The 15379-nt window shown below is 44.2% G+C and overlaps 1 protein-coding gene across 2 annotated transcripts in view; it reads right to left on the bottom strand.

The window, feature by feature from the left end:
- sina (seven in absentia) overlaps nucleotides 1-14806 on the bottom strand; it is a 271097-nt gene extending 256291 nt beyond the window's left edge. For both annotated transcript variants that reach the window (XR_011713486.1, XM_071668054.1), the window contains exon 1: nucleotides 14436-14806. Coding sequence is in view for 1 of the 2 variants with exons in the window: in XM_071668054.1 (XP_071524155.1) it covers nucleotides 14436-14445 (10 nt within the window). In the remaining variant the exon portion in view is untranslated. The remainder of the gene's footprint in view (nucleotides 1-14435) is intronic.
- Nucleotides 14807-15379: the final 573 nt, after the last annotated feature.

Here is a 15379-nt window from a genome sequence, read left to right as displayed (position 1 = left end):
CCAGGAGGCTTCACGCTGGCAGGCTAATCTATTCACAAGCTGAAGCGTAACAGAACCTGTTCCCCTCGAGGCGTTTCTGCCAAAGGTGGGAACACTGAAGACACGAAAAAAAAAAAGACCAAAAATGGATAAGAAGAAAGGCAAATAAAAACAAAATTCATGGGATTCATTGCGTCATATGACGCAGCAGATGATCCTAAGGAGAGGATGAATACGAATTGATGGAAGGTGAAGCCACGACTAAATCCTAGGCGAAGTGTGGTGTACGGGAATTACATAAACCAGTCACCAGGGTGGCTACCGCTGTGGTGCAGGTGTTGAGGACAGTAGTAGGAAGAAGAGACTACGAAGTTGGAGGTGTTGTTGAACAGAAACTATCAAGAACTCGGTACACTGAAGATACGAGAAATAAGTAGCTGGAAGTAGAAAAGAAAGAGATGATAATCTAAAATATGCTCCAAGACAGAGGCGCTACACTGTCGCTATGTTATCTTAACAGTGTTCACCTCTATGTACTGATAGTTCAGAGGATGGGGAAATACTACCGAAGGATGAACCCACATGATATACAGTATTATCTGTCTTATAAACAGTTTAGTTATTTCTAATAGCTTTAGGATTCACAAATAGAAATTCTAAAATCTATCATCAAAGATATCAATCAGCACATTGAAACGCACACATCCCTCACCCTGTTTCAAGGTATATATATATATATATATATATATATATATATATATATATATATATATATATATATATATAATATCCGAGTTTGGAGGAGCATATGAAAAGAGGAAGTTGTGAGCAAATGTGAAAAAAGGAAGGAATTTTTAGTTTAGCTGGGCAAAGGTGTTAGTATGAAGGGAGAAAGTTTGGAGGAAGTGAAGTGTTTTAGATAGTAGGTAGTGGACATGGCAGAGAATGGGACCATGGAAGCGTAAGCAGGTCATAGGCTGGGAGAGGGTGACGGTTCTAGGATATTGAAGCATGTGTGAAAAGAGATTGTTGCCAAGGAGGGCAAAAATGGGTACGTATGGTCATGGTAGTATATGTGTCAAAAGTGGAAGGAAAAGGGAGAAGTGGGAGACCAAATTGGAGATAGAAGGATGGAGTGAAGAAGATACTGAGTGATCGGGGCATGAACATGCAAGAGGGTGAAAGGCATGCACGGGATAAAGTAAATTGGAATGAAGTGGTATACAGGGGTCGTTGTGTTGTCAGTGGACTCAACCAGGGCTGTTAAAGCGGCCGGAGGATACCATGGGAAAGTCTGTGGGGCCTGGTTGTGGATAGGGAGTTGTGGCTTCGAAGCATTACACATGACAGCTAGAGAATGTAAGTGAGCGAATGCGGCCTTTTTTCCGTTCCTGACGCTATCTCTCCAATGCAGGAAACAGCGATCAGGTGCATGTGTGTGTACATCAGACTATCAGGTGGAGGGTAATTACGGTAGGTGGAGGAGAGGCAGGAGGTCCTGGTGAGGGTGTGGAGCGGAAGGCGAGGCTCAGGTGTCTGGGGTAATGGCTGACGGCCACGCGTGACGTCACGCCTTGAGGAGGCCACCGCAGGACACAAGGCAAAGTAAACATCCTGGACGCCACCCAGCCGCTGGCCCCACCATGCTGACTGGTGCGCACGCACGTGTTGCCGCTCCTGGTTATGAAGCACACGATTTTGTCAGCTGCGCGAGGTCAAGCTAACCATAATGAGTTTGCCGCGTAGTTCACTCCTCAATCGCCTTCGCGGAGACACAAATCGGGTTACATGTATGCATGATTAATGAGGTGGCGCCGAGGCTGACCTGCCAGTGATTTAAGATGAACCAGGAAAACTGGTCACTCCGGCTGACCTTGGGAACAGCGCCGGACGGGTCAACAGTTGCAGGTGTCTTGTCAAGTCCACTTAATCACATCCACGTGGTATCCCTCATTTAAGGCTTCCCCTAGCCAAGCAGAACGATATCAATGGGTTTACACCCGAAAGCCCCACCTGTGTTAGTGGGGTAATGTCAGGAACCAGTGAACAAAGGCGTCATTCACTCACATCAACTCCCTATCTGCCATGCATCAATGACACCAAGACCCGTGACTTGCCTCCACACCCATGCCCTACAGACCATACCAGTGGTTATACCGAGTGATGTATGCTCCTTAGTTTAGTTTACCGACAGCATGTTGCACCCTGTCTGCCAAATATATAATTCTTTTATCTGTCTTGACGAGGTAGGATCAGGAACAGATGAACAATGGCCTGATTTTGACATAAACATTCCCCAAGTATGATATCTGGTACACCGAAACGAGAGCCTATCATGCACTCACCCCATATTTTAATTTGACCGCTTCATATGCCATGGTTCATCACAATGAAAGCGTGTCGCCCCCCATATACCAAGTCGATCCAATTCATTATATCCAATGCACATCACTCACTCTCATAATCATTCAAGCCCCGGTACACTCATGGCCTCCTTCACTCCAAATCTTTAGAGACGCTCTTTTCCTTGCATCCTCCACTTATGGCATATACTCTTAATCAGATTCGCTTCACTCATCCTCTCCACACGTTCGAATCATCTGATCATTCTCTGGTCAGATACCTCAACCAGACCACACTTCTCTTATACGCTGACATACTTCATATGAGTGTCGCACTTCATACCACATACCATCTTCAGGCATCTAATTTCTAACTGCTAAGCTTTTGAACCAGCTTTGTGATGGAGACAGAGTAGTTCTTGGAAAGATGAGAGGACAAGATAACCATGGGTCATTACAAGAAATCAAGTAAGAAAGTTGTTAGAGAAGCTTTCTAGGAATATTTTTGTAGTAGTGATTGAACGGAATAAAGTGATTCGCGAGATTGTAATAACAGACAGCAAAAATAAGTTTCAACTTTTGTAACAGTGTGCAAAGTTCAAGTAATGTGGTCTTGCGAGTATAAAGCTCCCTCCCCATACAGTGTAAACAGATAATCATACACAACCTCTTCATTTCTTTGACGTTCAATGCCCAAAACATACAACCAATTAACACAGTTGGGATGGCTATCTTCAAACATGCCCACTTTAGCTCTCCTAGACTCTGATCTCTCCTACACGCTTCTTCGTGCAACCAGGACTTCACGTTTTGAGTAAAGGTAATACGGAATTTGGACAAGGTTTTAGGCTACTACATTTTGCGTTTATTCCGAGCAGAGATGAAAGCGGAGTGGGTTTCTGATGACAGACGTCAGAGCACGAGTAATCAAACCATGATTTGGAAGAGAAAAAAAAATCGGAGATAGGATCTAAAATTCCATCTCAGCCAAGACGTTCTTTGCTACGTGTTCAGCACAACACTAGGCATCCTGAAGACGGAAGGGCGGGTAGTATCCATCCCCTGGGCAAGCCAATAAAGAAGCTACGTAAGGGTAACCTTTGAGCTCTCCCGAAGTGCCGAAGTTATCGTTTCGAGGATGGGCGCACCCAATTAGAACTGTCATAAATAAGATTGTGGTTAACGGACCCTAAGGGGACGGATATGGTGTATGAATTGTGGGAGGGTTTACGAGTAAGATAAACGTCAAGTGTGTTGGAGGAGTGGTCGTTACGGTCGGCAACTCTGGTAGGGTGTTTAATTAATTATTCCAGATCGTTAAGGGATGAAGCGAGAAAAGGCCTTTGCGCCACTAGGATCATGCCGATTAAGAGCATAACAAACCGTTTGTGGTGTATACTGAAATCCCCTGCGTAGCGGATCCCCAGCACGTGGATGTGGAGAGAGCAGAGCGTCGTAGCAAAAAGTTGAATAGTCGAAAAGTTGTGGATAGAAAAATTGGGGGACTTGGGGATATACGAAACACAAAAGCAAGATTATATATTGTAAAGAGATTTTGTGCCAGATGGCATCACAGTTAGCAGACGAGGTGAGTAATAGGTGTTTTTTCACTGCACTAGGCAGACACTTCACCTTTGGAGTGGGAAATATGATAAGAGACTATAACTGGAGATCTGACAGTGCTGAGGAGAAGCAGCTCTGGACAGTAGTGTTTTAGAGACCAGAAAAACAGAAAAAGATCACAGGAGGAAGAAGAATCCATAGGAATGCAAACAGCAACAGACCATCGGGTCCTTTCCAGGCTGATTGTGACAGAGGAAAATACCAGAAATTCACATACTTGCGTAGTAAGGGCAGAAAGGCTATACAGATAATTCAAGTAGAAAAACCTGCAAAATGTCCATGTGATTAAGAAGGCGCAAGTATTGTCAGTCGTGGACTTTAAGCAGAATATTTATCTGAGATTTGACCATTAATCACTACTCTTTGTTCACGGCCACTCAATCAATTTCCCATCCACATAAGTACAACCCCTTCACTACCATGCGACTTGAGTTTCGCTAGGAACCTTTGATGCGGAACTTTATCCGATGCATTTTGAAATTCTGAATAGATTACATCTGCTGGTATACTTTCGTCATACGTACTGCTTATACCGTAAATAAGATCAACCATACTGAGAATTGTTTACAAAGTGGTGGTCCTGTAAATGGTTTGAAATATATTCTCGAATAATGTTTTCCCTAGATTTTTCCAAATGCAGACGTTGAGCTGATTGAACGATTATATCCGGGTCGTGAATCATTACTTTTTTTTTATATCTGTGTTACAATGGCAAACTTCCATTGCTCTGGAACTTTAACCTACCAAGTGACTTACTGTAAATGGTAGTCAAAGTTTTAACTATCTCATTTTACGCCTCTTTCACTGTCCTCGGATAAAACTTATCAGACGCAGCCCTTTTATCAACTTGCATTCCGTTTATTGCTGATAGTGTGCCTTCCTCTTTCACGTCAATATACCCAGGTCCTTTCTCTTATCAAAGGAACTGGATTTCCTTATTTAAAGAACCAAATGACCCATGCTTCTAACAGACCTATAAAGCTTCTTAAGCTTTCTTTTGCCATTGTCGATAATATACGACTCATTAGCATTAACTTTGTTGTTTAAGTCATTTAGTTTTCATAACGCAAATTAACGTAATTGATCATGTTGGCTATTGGTCTCTTTTAGACTTTCTTGAGCTAAGTACTTGTAGACAACAGACATTTGTTTATCTCGTAGTTGCATCATTTTGCTTTCGTTTATATATATATATATATATATATATATATATATATATATATATATATATATATATATATATATATATGCAGAGATACACCAGCATGAGCGAGAGAATACAGCAAGTTTCCTTAATTACACTTTTCATCTGAGGAACGCATTTCCTCCCTCGCCACGGATGACCTTTTGACCCAAACCTGTAAGGTGGGGTCAAAGGTTATCATTAATACACCTTCATCTTCACTAAACCCTCGACAATCACTGGTTTCTCGTGAAGATGGGTTTATAAAAGTGAACGAAGAAAGAAAGACAATAAGACGAAGAAACGAAGGAGGGAGACGTAGTCGAGAATGTAAGCCACTTCACATCTACCATAGAGTATATTTATAAACTCCTCGTACATGAATACAGAAACATTTCCTATAGTTACTCAAGTTACGACAAATGCTGGGAATATCACCCACGAGCCTGTAGACACGCATCTCCATGTCTTACATTGATTTACCGCGCTGGCCTACCCGATCTCGGAACGTCCGCGAGTGGTTCCAGTATCACAATACTAGGCTGATACCCGCCGCGCTGCGTTACGATGTGGTATGGGCGTGTCGCGATACTATACAACAAACTCCTGTTGCACTTCGTCTGTATATTGGTCTCCACTGAGTAATATCTAGTCCGCCTACACCACACTCGATCCTCAAGCGACGAAATCAATCTTCAAATGAACGCCTGTTAACACTCGGACAAGACTGCGTTTGAAGAAACATTGAGGTGACGCTGCGTGAGGAGGGAAGGAGGTTGGTCAACGTACGCGTCAAAGGTCACTCGGGCCACTTGCTTTAACAATAGTCCTAAGAATGAGGCGGTTTTGCACAGTGACTTTTAGCTCATCTGTTATTTGTGTGTTTAAATGTCTGTATATGTGTACGTTTCAGTTTGTCCCTCAGTCTGTGTGCATGTATGTCCTTGTGTGTGTGCTGTAGCTAGGGGAACAAGTTAACAGAAAGTACAACAAAGTTTTTTTTTTCATCATATTCATTAGAATTCTTGTCTATATGCATAAAACTTACAATAGATTGTCAGATTAAATGAATTATCATCACGATATTTCCTGGTGACTAGAGACAAAAAAAAAGGAATAGTCTCGCCAGTGTATCCACAGCTCTAAATCCTCGTTTAAAAATGATATCCAGATAAGTGTATAGATGATGATGGGTGGTTGGGTGGCTGCTTAACCCCCAAGGGAGACGGGGTGGTTAGGTATTGGCCTTCAGCCGACTCGTTTACCACATATTCTCGGCGCTACAGCTTTTTTTTTCTCCTTTTCTAACGCCATATATTTAAATAAAGATCCCGCTCACATGGATACGCAGGCCAGTGTGGTGAATTATGGCTCAAGATGTTATCTCCCGCCCAGCGAGATTGCTGACGCCTCGCTCGTAACTAACAATCACATGTCAACTGTTATTTACTAACTAGCCTCTTGGCTGGTTATTTACCACCACATCCTCTCTCGGCCGTTGTGTTCCTCCGTCACTTATGGCGGTCGGCAGTACACCTGACTTCCCTCCCTTCCCCTGCCTCCCTCGTGACTCTGGTAGACAGTGGGATATGGAACCACTAACTCTGTCACCAGCCACTTTCAGTTCGTGCGTCACCAGCGTAACAACGTGTGCAGTGTACAACCAGGTCCGGTTGTGGGCCGTCTGTCCGGACGTTGTTTACGTGCGTCTCCGGTGTTCTTGCTTGCGTGTCACCTCCAGACCGACTTCTTATACATATGTAAATTGTTCTTTTCTTTTTTTCATTATCGTACTTTTCACAGGCACAGAAAAATTACATATCAAATTATCAGTTATTTTCCATATTTACTGATGATACTACGTGACGTATAGAGAATTAAAACGCAAAATGAAACGAGAAAGTAACAAATTTCGTGCTAAACAGAGAATCTATAGTTATATAAGTCAATACACTAAACAGGCGACGTGTTTCTATCTCGAATCTTCAGCATAGACCGATTTCGTGAGACTGCAGTAGGTAATGATCAGATGATGAGGCTCTTTGTTATAGACAGGCTTGCCTCTGCCGTCAGCTTGTGCTGGTCTACAGCCTATCTTGCCTGCGTCGTTAGCTTGCGCTGGTCCACAGCCTATCTCGCCTGCGCCGTCAGCTTGCGCTGGTCCACAGTTAATCTCGCCTGCGCCGTCAGCTTGTGCTGGTCGGCTGTCTATCACGGACACTTGCTGTAATGCAATAATCGCTGTTCATCGCTCGACCTGGGAGGCTGCGTCTGTAAAGGTGGTGAGCCACATCCTTATCCAGTTAGCACCAAGCAGGTCGAGACAACAAGACACTTGATATCTTCCTAACGTTACGCTGGGGATCACGAACAACATGACTTCTGGACACTATAACCGTAGCGTAGGGCACTCCACACACACACACACAAAGTGACAGGGAACGCTAAAATGGCCATCCAGGGTCGAGCGCACAGGTTCGAATCTTGGTTGTAACGGTCAGGCCAGTCAACCCACTAATTCATCCACCCCTTGGGGCTGGTCGATAAAATGGGTACTTAGCTCAAGCTATGTATATATGTGTGTGTGTGTGTGTGTGTTATGAAAGGGCATCGATAAGGGCTTCAGTTGGCCGTGCGGTCTCAGCTAGTATATATAAAAAAAAAAGGGGGGGGAATAATGGATCAAGGATCCTCGCTCTGTCAGATGTTTGACACAAAGTACATCACTGTTACTCGTGATCCATCATGATACAGCGATGGAAAACGCATATGAATAGCTCCGGACTGTTGATGGTAAACTCTCTTAGCCATATTTTGTTAACTGTTTATTGCGCAATGGTTTATAAGTGTCTTTACGGTAACTTCAAGGATACGAAGTTGCCCGACAGCTGCTATAGAGAAGGGGTCTTACAGATGCTCCAAAGTAGAAGAAAACCACAGAGGCAAAACACCTGGCGTCACAGGTTTGATAGCCGAGTGAGTGAGCGTCTTGTGCGAAGCCAATGGTGACGGTGGTAGTGGGTGGCGGCGGTAGGACGGCGTTCGTGTTGCACTCGTCGTCCCCTTCTACTCTGTCCAGCCAAGCTGCAGGAGGAGGAGAAGGAATATAACTAATCTTCTCTCCACAATAAGCGGTGTCTTTCCCAGTGACGTATCTAAATTGCTCGTTTTTCTTCCTTTATGAATGTTGTCCATCTAATAGCAAAAGTAATTGTTAGTATGTCAGACACATGGATATTGCGCAGATAGTATTTAGTGTATCTGCTGTTATCTAATTCCATTTCGCTTCGGATCTAATACTTATACTGCTTTTAATTCAGGAGTCATTTGTAGTTTATATTCATCGCCTACAGTTGGACGTGAGGTGGGTGCAAGTTGCTTGATGAGGGAACTTCTCGACCACCAACCCATGTCATGCCTCTATTTTTATCTCATACGACACGAGGCTAAATTTTTATTCGTCACACTCGATCATGAGATCAATGTTAGGCTTTATCTATGGTCCTCTTGTCACCAAGTCATTTACGAATGTTTAAGTCAGTCCCATTTGACAGACCATTGTTATACATTTACTCAACTCTCATTTTTACGTGTGGTTTCATTTGTACACTGGATCATTCACATGCGTTTTGTTTAGCCGCATTTAACCTTAGGAGCATTCTTTGGCCTCGATTTCGGTCACATTAGTCCACCAGATTACTATTACGTTAATGTCAGTCTCAATTCATCATTGGGCATTGTTACATCTCTAATCCAATCTCACTCTGCCACAACAATAGTATCATACATTTAAGTCTCATCTCAACATTCTAAGGACGACTTTAGAATCTGCTTACATGAACACCAGTGTCAGGAGGCGCGTCCTTTGCCCGATGAATATTTCCTACGACATACCGAACATTGAAATTTTGTTCGATACTCAAATTACGAAACGAAACTCTTGACCTTATTAAGTGTACCATAAGTCTGATGCATCGTCCATCTGACAACTGGTCTATCTCTGGTGTACCGAAAAACCAGCCTGTAGCTTGCATTGTTCGAAACCTGTAGAAATACGACCCAGCAAGAATATGTCACAATGTCTATGCCTAAGCTTACTGCAGAACATGCTTGTATCCAGCCAGCCAGCCAGTAGTGGTGGTGTGTGTAGCCGGGGCTTGGCTACAAGATCGGAGTAATGAAGGTTTGGAATGAGATAGATAATGACTGGACGATCGGTTGATGCTCATGTCACTGTCCGATCACTTGTCTGATCTCCGGGAGAGACCGGACGCCTGACAACACACACACACACACACACCAGTTAAACGTGTTAATGTAAAAGTTACAAGCTTCCACCTAATCACCTTTTTTTTTTCTTTCTTTTTAATTCTAGCATCGCGATTAAGCGAGAGAAAAGTAAAGGCTTATCATTACACCGAGGAAGATCCTAATGTGTTGTGGCAAACCTAAAGACGCAATTCAATACTCGTAGTCAAGTGGTCATACGGCAATATTGTAGATATTGCCACTGTTTCTGCCGCTGCAACAAGGTAATATCGTAAATGGTCATATTAGCCCATTATCAATAAGAGGTGTGACTATTAATCATTACTCTTACTTTACAGCCAGTCAACACGTTTTCTAACTAGAGACGTCGATCCCCATCTGTGCCATGTGACTTAACTTTTGCTCGTGACATCTGATGCAGGTAACGTCCAAGAACAGATGACTGGACCTTAGAGGGAATAATCCTCACTTGGCTCCTTTCTCTGTTCCTTCTTTTGGAAATGTAAAATAGGAGAGGATTCCCAATTTAATGAAAACGGGAAATAAAAGAAAACGACACAAGAGGTGATGAGGTGGCATGCAATGCCGATGGCGTATAGGGGAGGTGGCCAGTAATATAGGTAACCAACAGTGTAGGTGGCCAACAGTACAGATGGTCAAAAGTGCAGCGTGAAGCGAGAACATGGTCTGTGGTGCTGTGGAGAATGTGTGCTGATGCAAGACGAACGTGGAGGGGGAGGGAGGAAGGCATTGTTGTCGCGAAGCCAACGTGGAGAGGGAAGGAAAGTAGCGTTATGTTTAGGATGGCGTGGGGGAGAGAGAGGGAGTTAGCGTTGTGTTAGGCCGGCGTGGGGAGGGAGGGAGGTAGCGTTGTTGTAGTGAGGCCGACGTAGGGAGGAATGGAAGAGAGCAGCGTTGTGGTGTGGCTGGCGTGGGTAGAGAGGGAGGTAGCGCTGTGTCGAGGCCGGCGTGGGGGAGGGAGGGAGGCGGCGGCTGCCTAGCGGCGCTCGGGCGGGTAGGGCGTTACCGGTAACATGATATTCTGCCGGAAAAACTGGAGGCAGGGCATTTTCAATGATGATCTGATTGGCAAATACCAAGGTGTTGTAGGTTCATGGTCACCCGTGAAGCCAAGCCAATCAGGATGACAGCAGGGTCACCCTACCCAAGGTGTCAGCAGTGCCAAGTTACCCAAGGAAGTCAGTAGGGTCACACTACCGATGTCGGCAGAGCCACACTAACAAAGAATGTCTGTAGGGTCATCCTACCAAAGGCTTGAGTAGGGCCACAATACCCAAGGCATCAGCAGGGCCACATCATGCACGGCGTCAGCAGGGCCACACTCCCCCAGGCGTCCTGTAGAATCAACATTGCACAGCAGTAGTTGAAAAACAAAATCCACAGCATCATTCAAGAAGCACCTTCCATGGTGGCAGTTGAGAAGCGTTTCCGCATACCAGTCGAACATCATTACCCACAGCACCAGTGAAGTGCCACTACTTATGGCACCAGTTGGGGGCTATTACCCACAGCACCAGTGAAGTGCCACTACTTATGGCACCAGTTGGGCGCTATTACCCACAGCGACAGTGGAGTGCCACTACCTAAGGAACCAGTCAAGCACCACTACCCACGGTTCCAGTTGGGCGCCAGTGGAGTGCCACTATTTATGGCCTCAGTCGAACTCCACTACCCACGGCACTTACGGAGTACCACCACCTACGAAATAATGTAGTGCTTAATGTTGATTTGCAACAAACTTCTATACAGATACATTGCGATGCATTTTGCCTCATCCAGATGTTGCTACGATGACGGGCTTAGCGAGTGTCTTCAAGGTGTGGCATATTGTGCCATCTGCTTATGAATCGTATTGAGAAGTTTTCACAGGAATCGGGGAAGAGAGTTGACAATAAAAAAGATACATTGAAGTGAGCCACTAAACCCACTACTCTTTTTATGACGATATATCAAAGATGATTAACCATTGTACATTCAAAAGACACCTTAACTACGATACATTAACTATCAGAAATACCCAGAGCATTAACCACGACATATTGGCCGTACATTAAAGATTAGCCATGACATTGACCACGACACAGGAACCACGACACATTAGCCATGACATTAACCAAGGTACATTTGCAATGATATTAACCACGACACATTAGCCATGACATTAACCAAGGTACATTGGCCATGATATTAACCACGACACATTAGCCATGACATTAACCATGGCATATTAACCATGACATACTTTTACGAAGGTTTAGGAAGACTGGGGCTCTCCTAAAATAGCATAATGCACGACTTGGAAATTCAATAACACTTTGTTGTCTTTGATAATTGGGCCCATAAATCATCAGCAGCGCCGACAGTGGAATACCTCAGGGGTCTATGTTGGGTCCTCCACCACTTCTCAAGTATGTTAGTAATGTCAACAGGTCAGGTACTCAGGCTCAGTCTCTTTCCTGATGACACAAATTAATCTACGATTCCTATTCCTAATTTGGAGCACATCATTACTTGCGTTTATTCAGAGATGGAAGTAAACTAACATCGATTTGCCACAGATAGTCTCTGCGATATACACAAAAAATTCCCATGGCATTTCACAGTAACTACAATCTTTTGAATAAGTATACCTTACAGGTACCTAACTCAAGATAAATGCTGTATTAATTCATCTGTTGATGCACAAATGGAGCAGAATTGGAAACCACAAACACACAAAAAAAAGCCAAGAGATGTACGACATTCTGTCTTGCATATTTAACCTGACAAACGAAGCGAGTCGCCTCATATGTTACTCTCTCATATACACTCGGCTGACTTATTGGGTGTCGCGTTCAAGGAGATTCACTCAGCCTCCGTACTGGTGTCCGAGAACCAAAGCCCGAGAACTCTGAAGCAGTAGAGATCGAGTACCTCGACCTACACTCGCCATCCTGAGACCCATCTCTGACACAGTCATGAACAACATAGACCTTACTCTTTTCTTGCGGTAGCCGAGACTTATATGGGCCATATGCACTGTGAAAGTGTACATGGCTTTGATATTAACCTGATCACATGAAGAAAGGTGATCAAAGCTTACGATTGGTGGATATAGCTTGATGGCGATCTTAAATAATCCGGTAGTTGACAGACCTAAGGCCTAAGCAACCAACCAATCTGAGTCGACATGGATGAATGAATAAACCCCAGTCATAGCCATAGCATAGTTATGTTGCGACGTGCTGTCAGTGGACTGAACCAGGGCATATGAAGCAGCCGGAGGAAGTCACGGCAAGATCTGTGGGGCCTGGTCGTGGATAGGAGGCTGTGGTCTCGGTACATCACACATGACAGCTAAAGACTACTGGATGTCAAGCATTTCCCGCATTCTTGAGGTAGCGCCAAGAACAGACGAAAAAAAAAATCGCCTCATTTGGTTACTTTTATTCTCTTGCTGTCATGGTTAACGCAGTCTACTTATGGTATCAGCACGCTACACAACCCATGATGTCAACAAGGCCACACAACCCACAGTGTCAGCGGTAGCACATTACCCACTATGTCAGCAGTGGCACTTTACCCACTGAGGCAACAGTGACACACTATAGCCAAGATGGTGTCAGCAGGTGTTACAATACCTCCACAAACAGTCTGGAGGATCACAAAGCCTGCGGGTAACACTATCCACGTGTCAGTAGATCTACACTGTCCAGCACAGACAGTGTATCTCACTTCTCACTAGGAGAGTGTAGGCCAGGTACAGGTGATAGGGCAGCTTGATGTCGTCCAACATATTTACTCACAGTGAGACCCAACCGCAGCCCTGATAGTGTGTGTGTGTGTGTGTGTGTGTGTGTCATAATTACCTGTTTGTACTGTACGAGGAAAGAGTTTTGCAGTCGTGTTGCCCTGTCTCTTAACCTTGTATATATGTAGCATGTCGTTATTGCTGTGTATACACACACACACACACACACTTCAGCCTAGGCCGTGCTGGTCTAGCGAGGTTGGCAGTGATGGCTCACCCAGGGTTGTCAGTGTTCTCTGCCTCTGGTGGTGATATATGACACACAGGTGTCGCTCAGGAGGTTGGTTCCAGTCCTGCTAGTTTTTTTTTTATTTTTCTGGATCCTCGATTTGGCTCTGGAACGAGTTCATTATACACCGAAGGTTGAAATTTTAATGAAGTTTTATGTCCAGTTTGGACGAGTGTATAAATGCATGTGCACAAGGACATGTATATATACACATATGAGCATGAGGACATGTATATACTTAGTTCATGAACAGTCAGAGGATGCTTTGAGATTACGTATCTTGTTTAACATCAGTGTATCCGAGAGACAGTCTCAAAAAAGAGCGTATCAATATTTTTTCTTCTTTTACTTTATGGCAAAACTAGTTTGTTTTCTGACCCGATGTTTCCCAAAACAGGATAATGACCTTCCCGTTAGGATTGTGGTTGTGTTGTTGGAAATGAACATGATCGGTAGATATGATGAATAGAACAAACGAGCTAATACAATCGACAATCATTCGTATATCATATTACATTTCGACCATGGAAAACAAAGACAAAAAAAATATTAAGATACGATCCAATTACTTTTCATCTCGACAATGGAAAACATCACGACCAAATTCAAGAGGGTTCCTTAAGGCACCGTCTCATTTTTTCTTAAAGAGAAATAAGCATGAGGAAGACGTAAAAAAGGAAAACGTATAGATCTTATACCTGAATGTTGCCTTCTGACGGAAGGACCAGCCACTGCAACGCACACCCCCAACCTACCCACACACACACCTCACAGATAAGACAAACACCGTTACTGAAACAAGTGGCGGTGCTGTACCAACCCTGTATACACTGTTCGTATCATAGTACTGCTGCCGAACACTGTGGCAACACCTTTACTAGTACTGTAGCAGCCATGAATTACCACTACTGTATCACTACTACAGTACTAGTGTTGGTCCACCATGCTACCCTTAACTTCAACATCTTCATGGCAAGTTAAAAGACACTGTGCACCTACCGTAAACCATGCAGGTAGACGATGAGGTGCATCTTATAGGGCTTCAGGTTCAACCGCTTCTTCAGCAGTCTACGAGACGCACATCTGTCGTCCCAGTTTGCGAATGGTTATTGCAGACTTTGCTACAGCCGGCCTGACGGATCTCGCCGCGTCCACAATTAATCCAGTTTCACGAAAAATTTGGCAACTACCCGCCGCGCTGCGTTGTGGTGTGGTACGGGAGTGTCGCGATACTTTATAACAAACTCCTGTTGCGCTTCGTCGGTATATTGGTCTCCACTGAGTAATATCTGGTCCGCCAACAACGCGCTCGATCCTCAAACGACAAAATCATTTTTCACGGTAACGCCTGTTAACACCCGGACACGACTGCGTTCGAAAAAACACTGTGGTGACGTTGTGTGAGGAGGGAAGGAGGTGAGGTATGGAGGGAGGGTGGGAAGTGAGGGAGGTTGGTCACCCGATGTGTCAAAAGCCACTTAGGCCATTTGCTGTAACCATGATACTAAGAATGAGTCGGTTCTATCGTAGGGATTATAGGTACAAAGTGACTTTTTGACACACACCCTGTACCCTGACTATAGCAATTATGTAGCAGATATATTACCACTACTGCCAGAACCACATAATTCATGTTTACCATATATGTATCACCAGGACACTGTACCACCCTCAGAGCACCACTTATACATTACCCTCCCACTACACACATATGGTAACTCCATATATACATATATATATATATATATACATAATTTGAACATCGTTCTTTCGAGAGTTGAACCCGGGTTACTGAGAGCAGTAGGCAGACGCCTTAACCACCCGACCACCGATGAGCTACAGTTTCCAGACCCCGACCCCTCACTGTGGGCCTTTAGAACGATCACAAGCCGCCCACACTGACCCCGTGGACGATACAGATTAACATACGAGCATTTCACTAA

Source organism: Panulirus ornatus, chromosome 12, assembly GCF_036320965.1.
Source record: "Panulirus ornatus isolate Po-2019 chromosome 12, ASM3632096v1, whole genome shotgun sequence".
NCBI lineage: Eukaryota > Metazoa > Arthropoda > Malacostraca > Decapoda > Palinuridae > Panulirus > Panulirus ornatus.
This window is presented reverse-complemented; position numbering and strand designations above follow the sequence as displayed.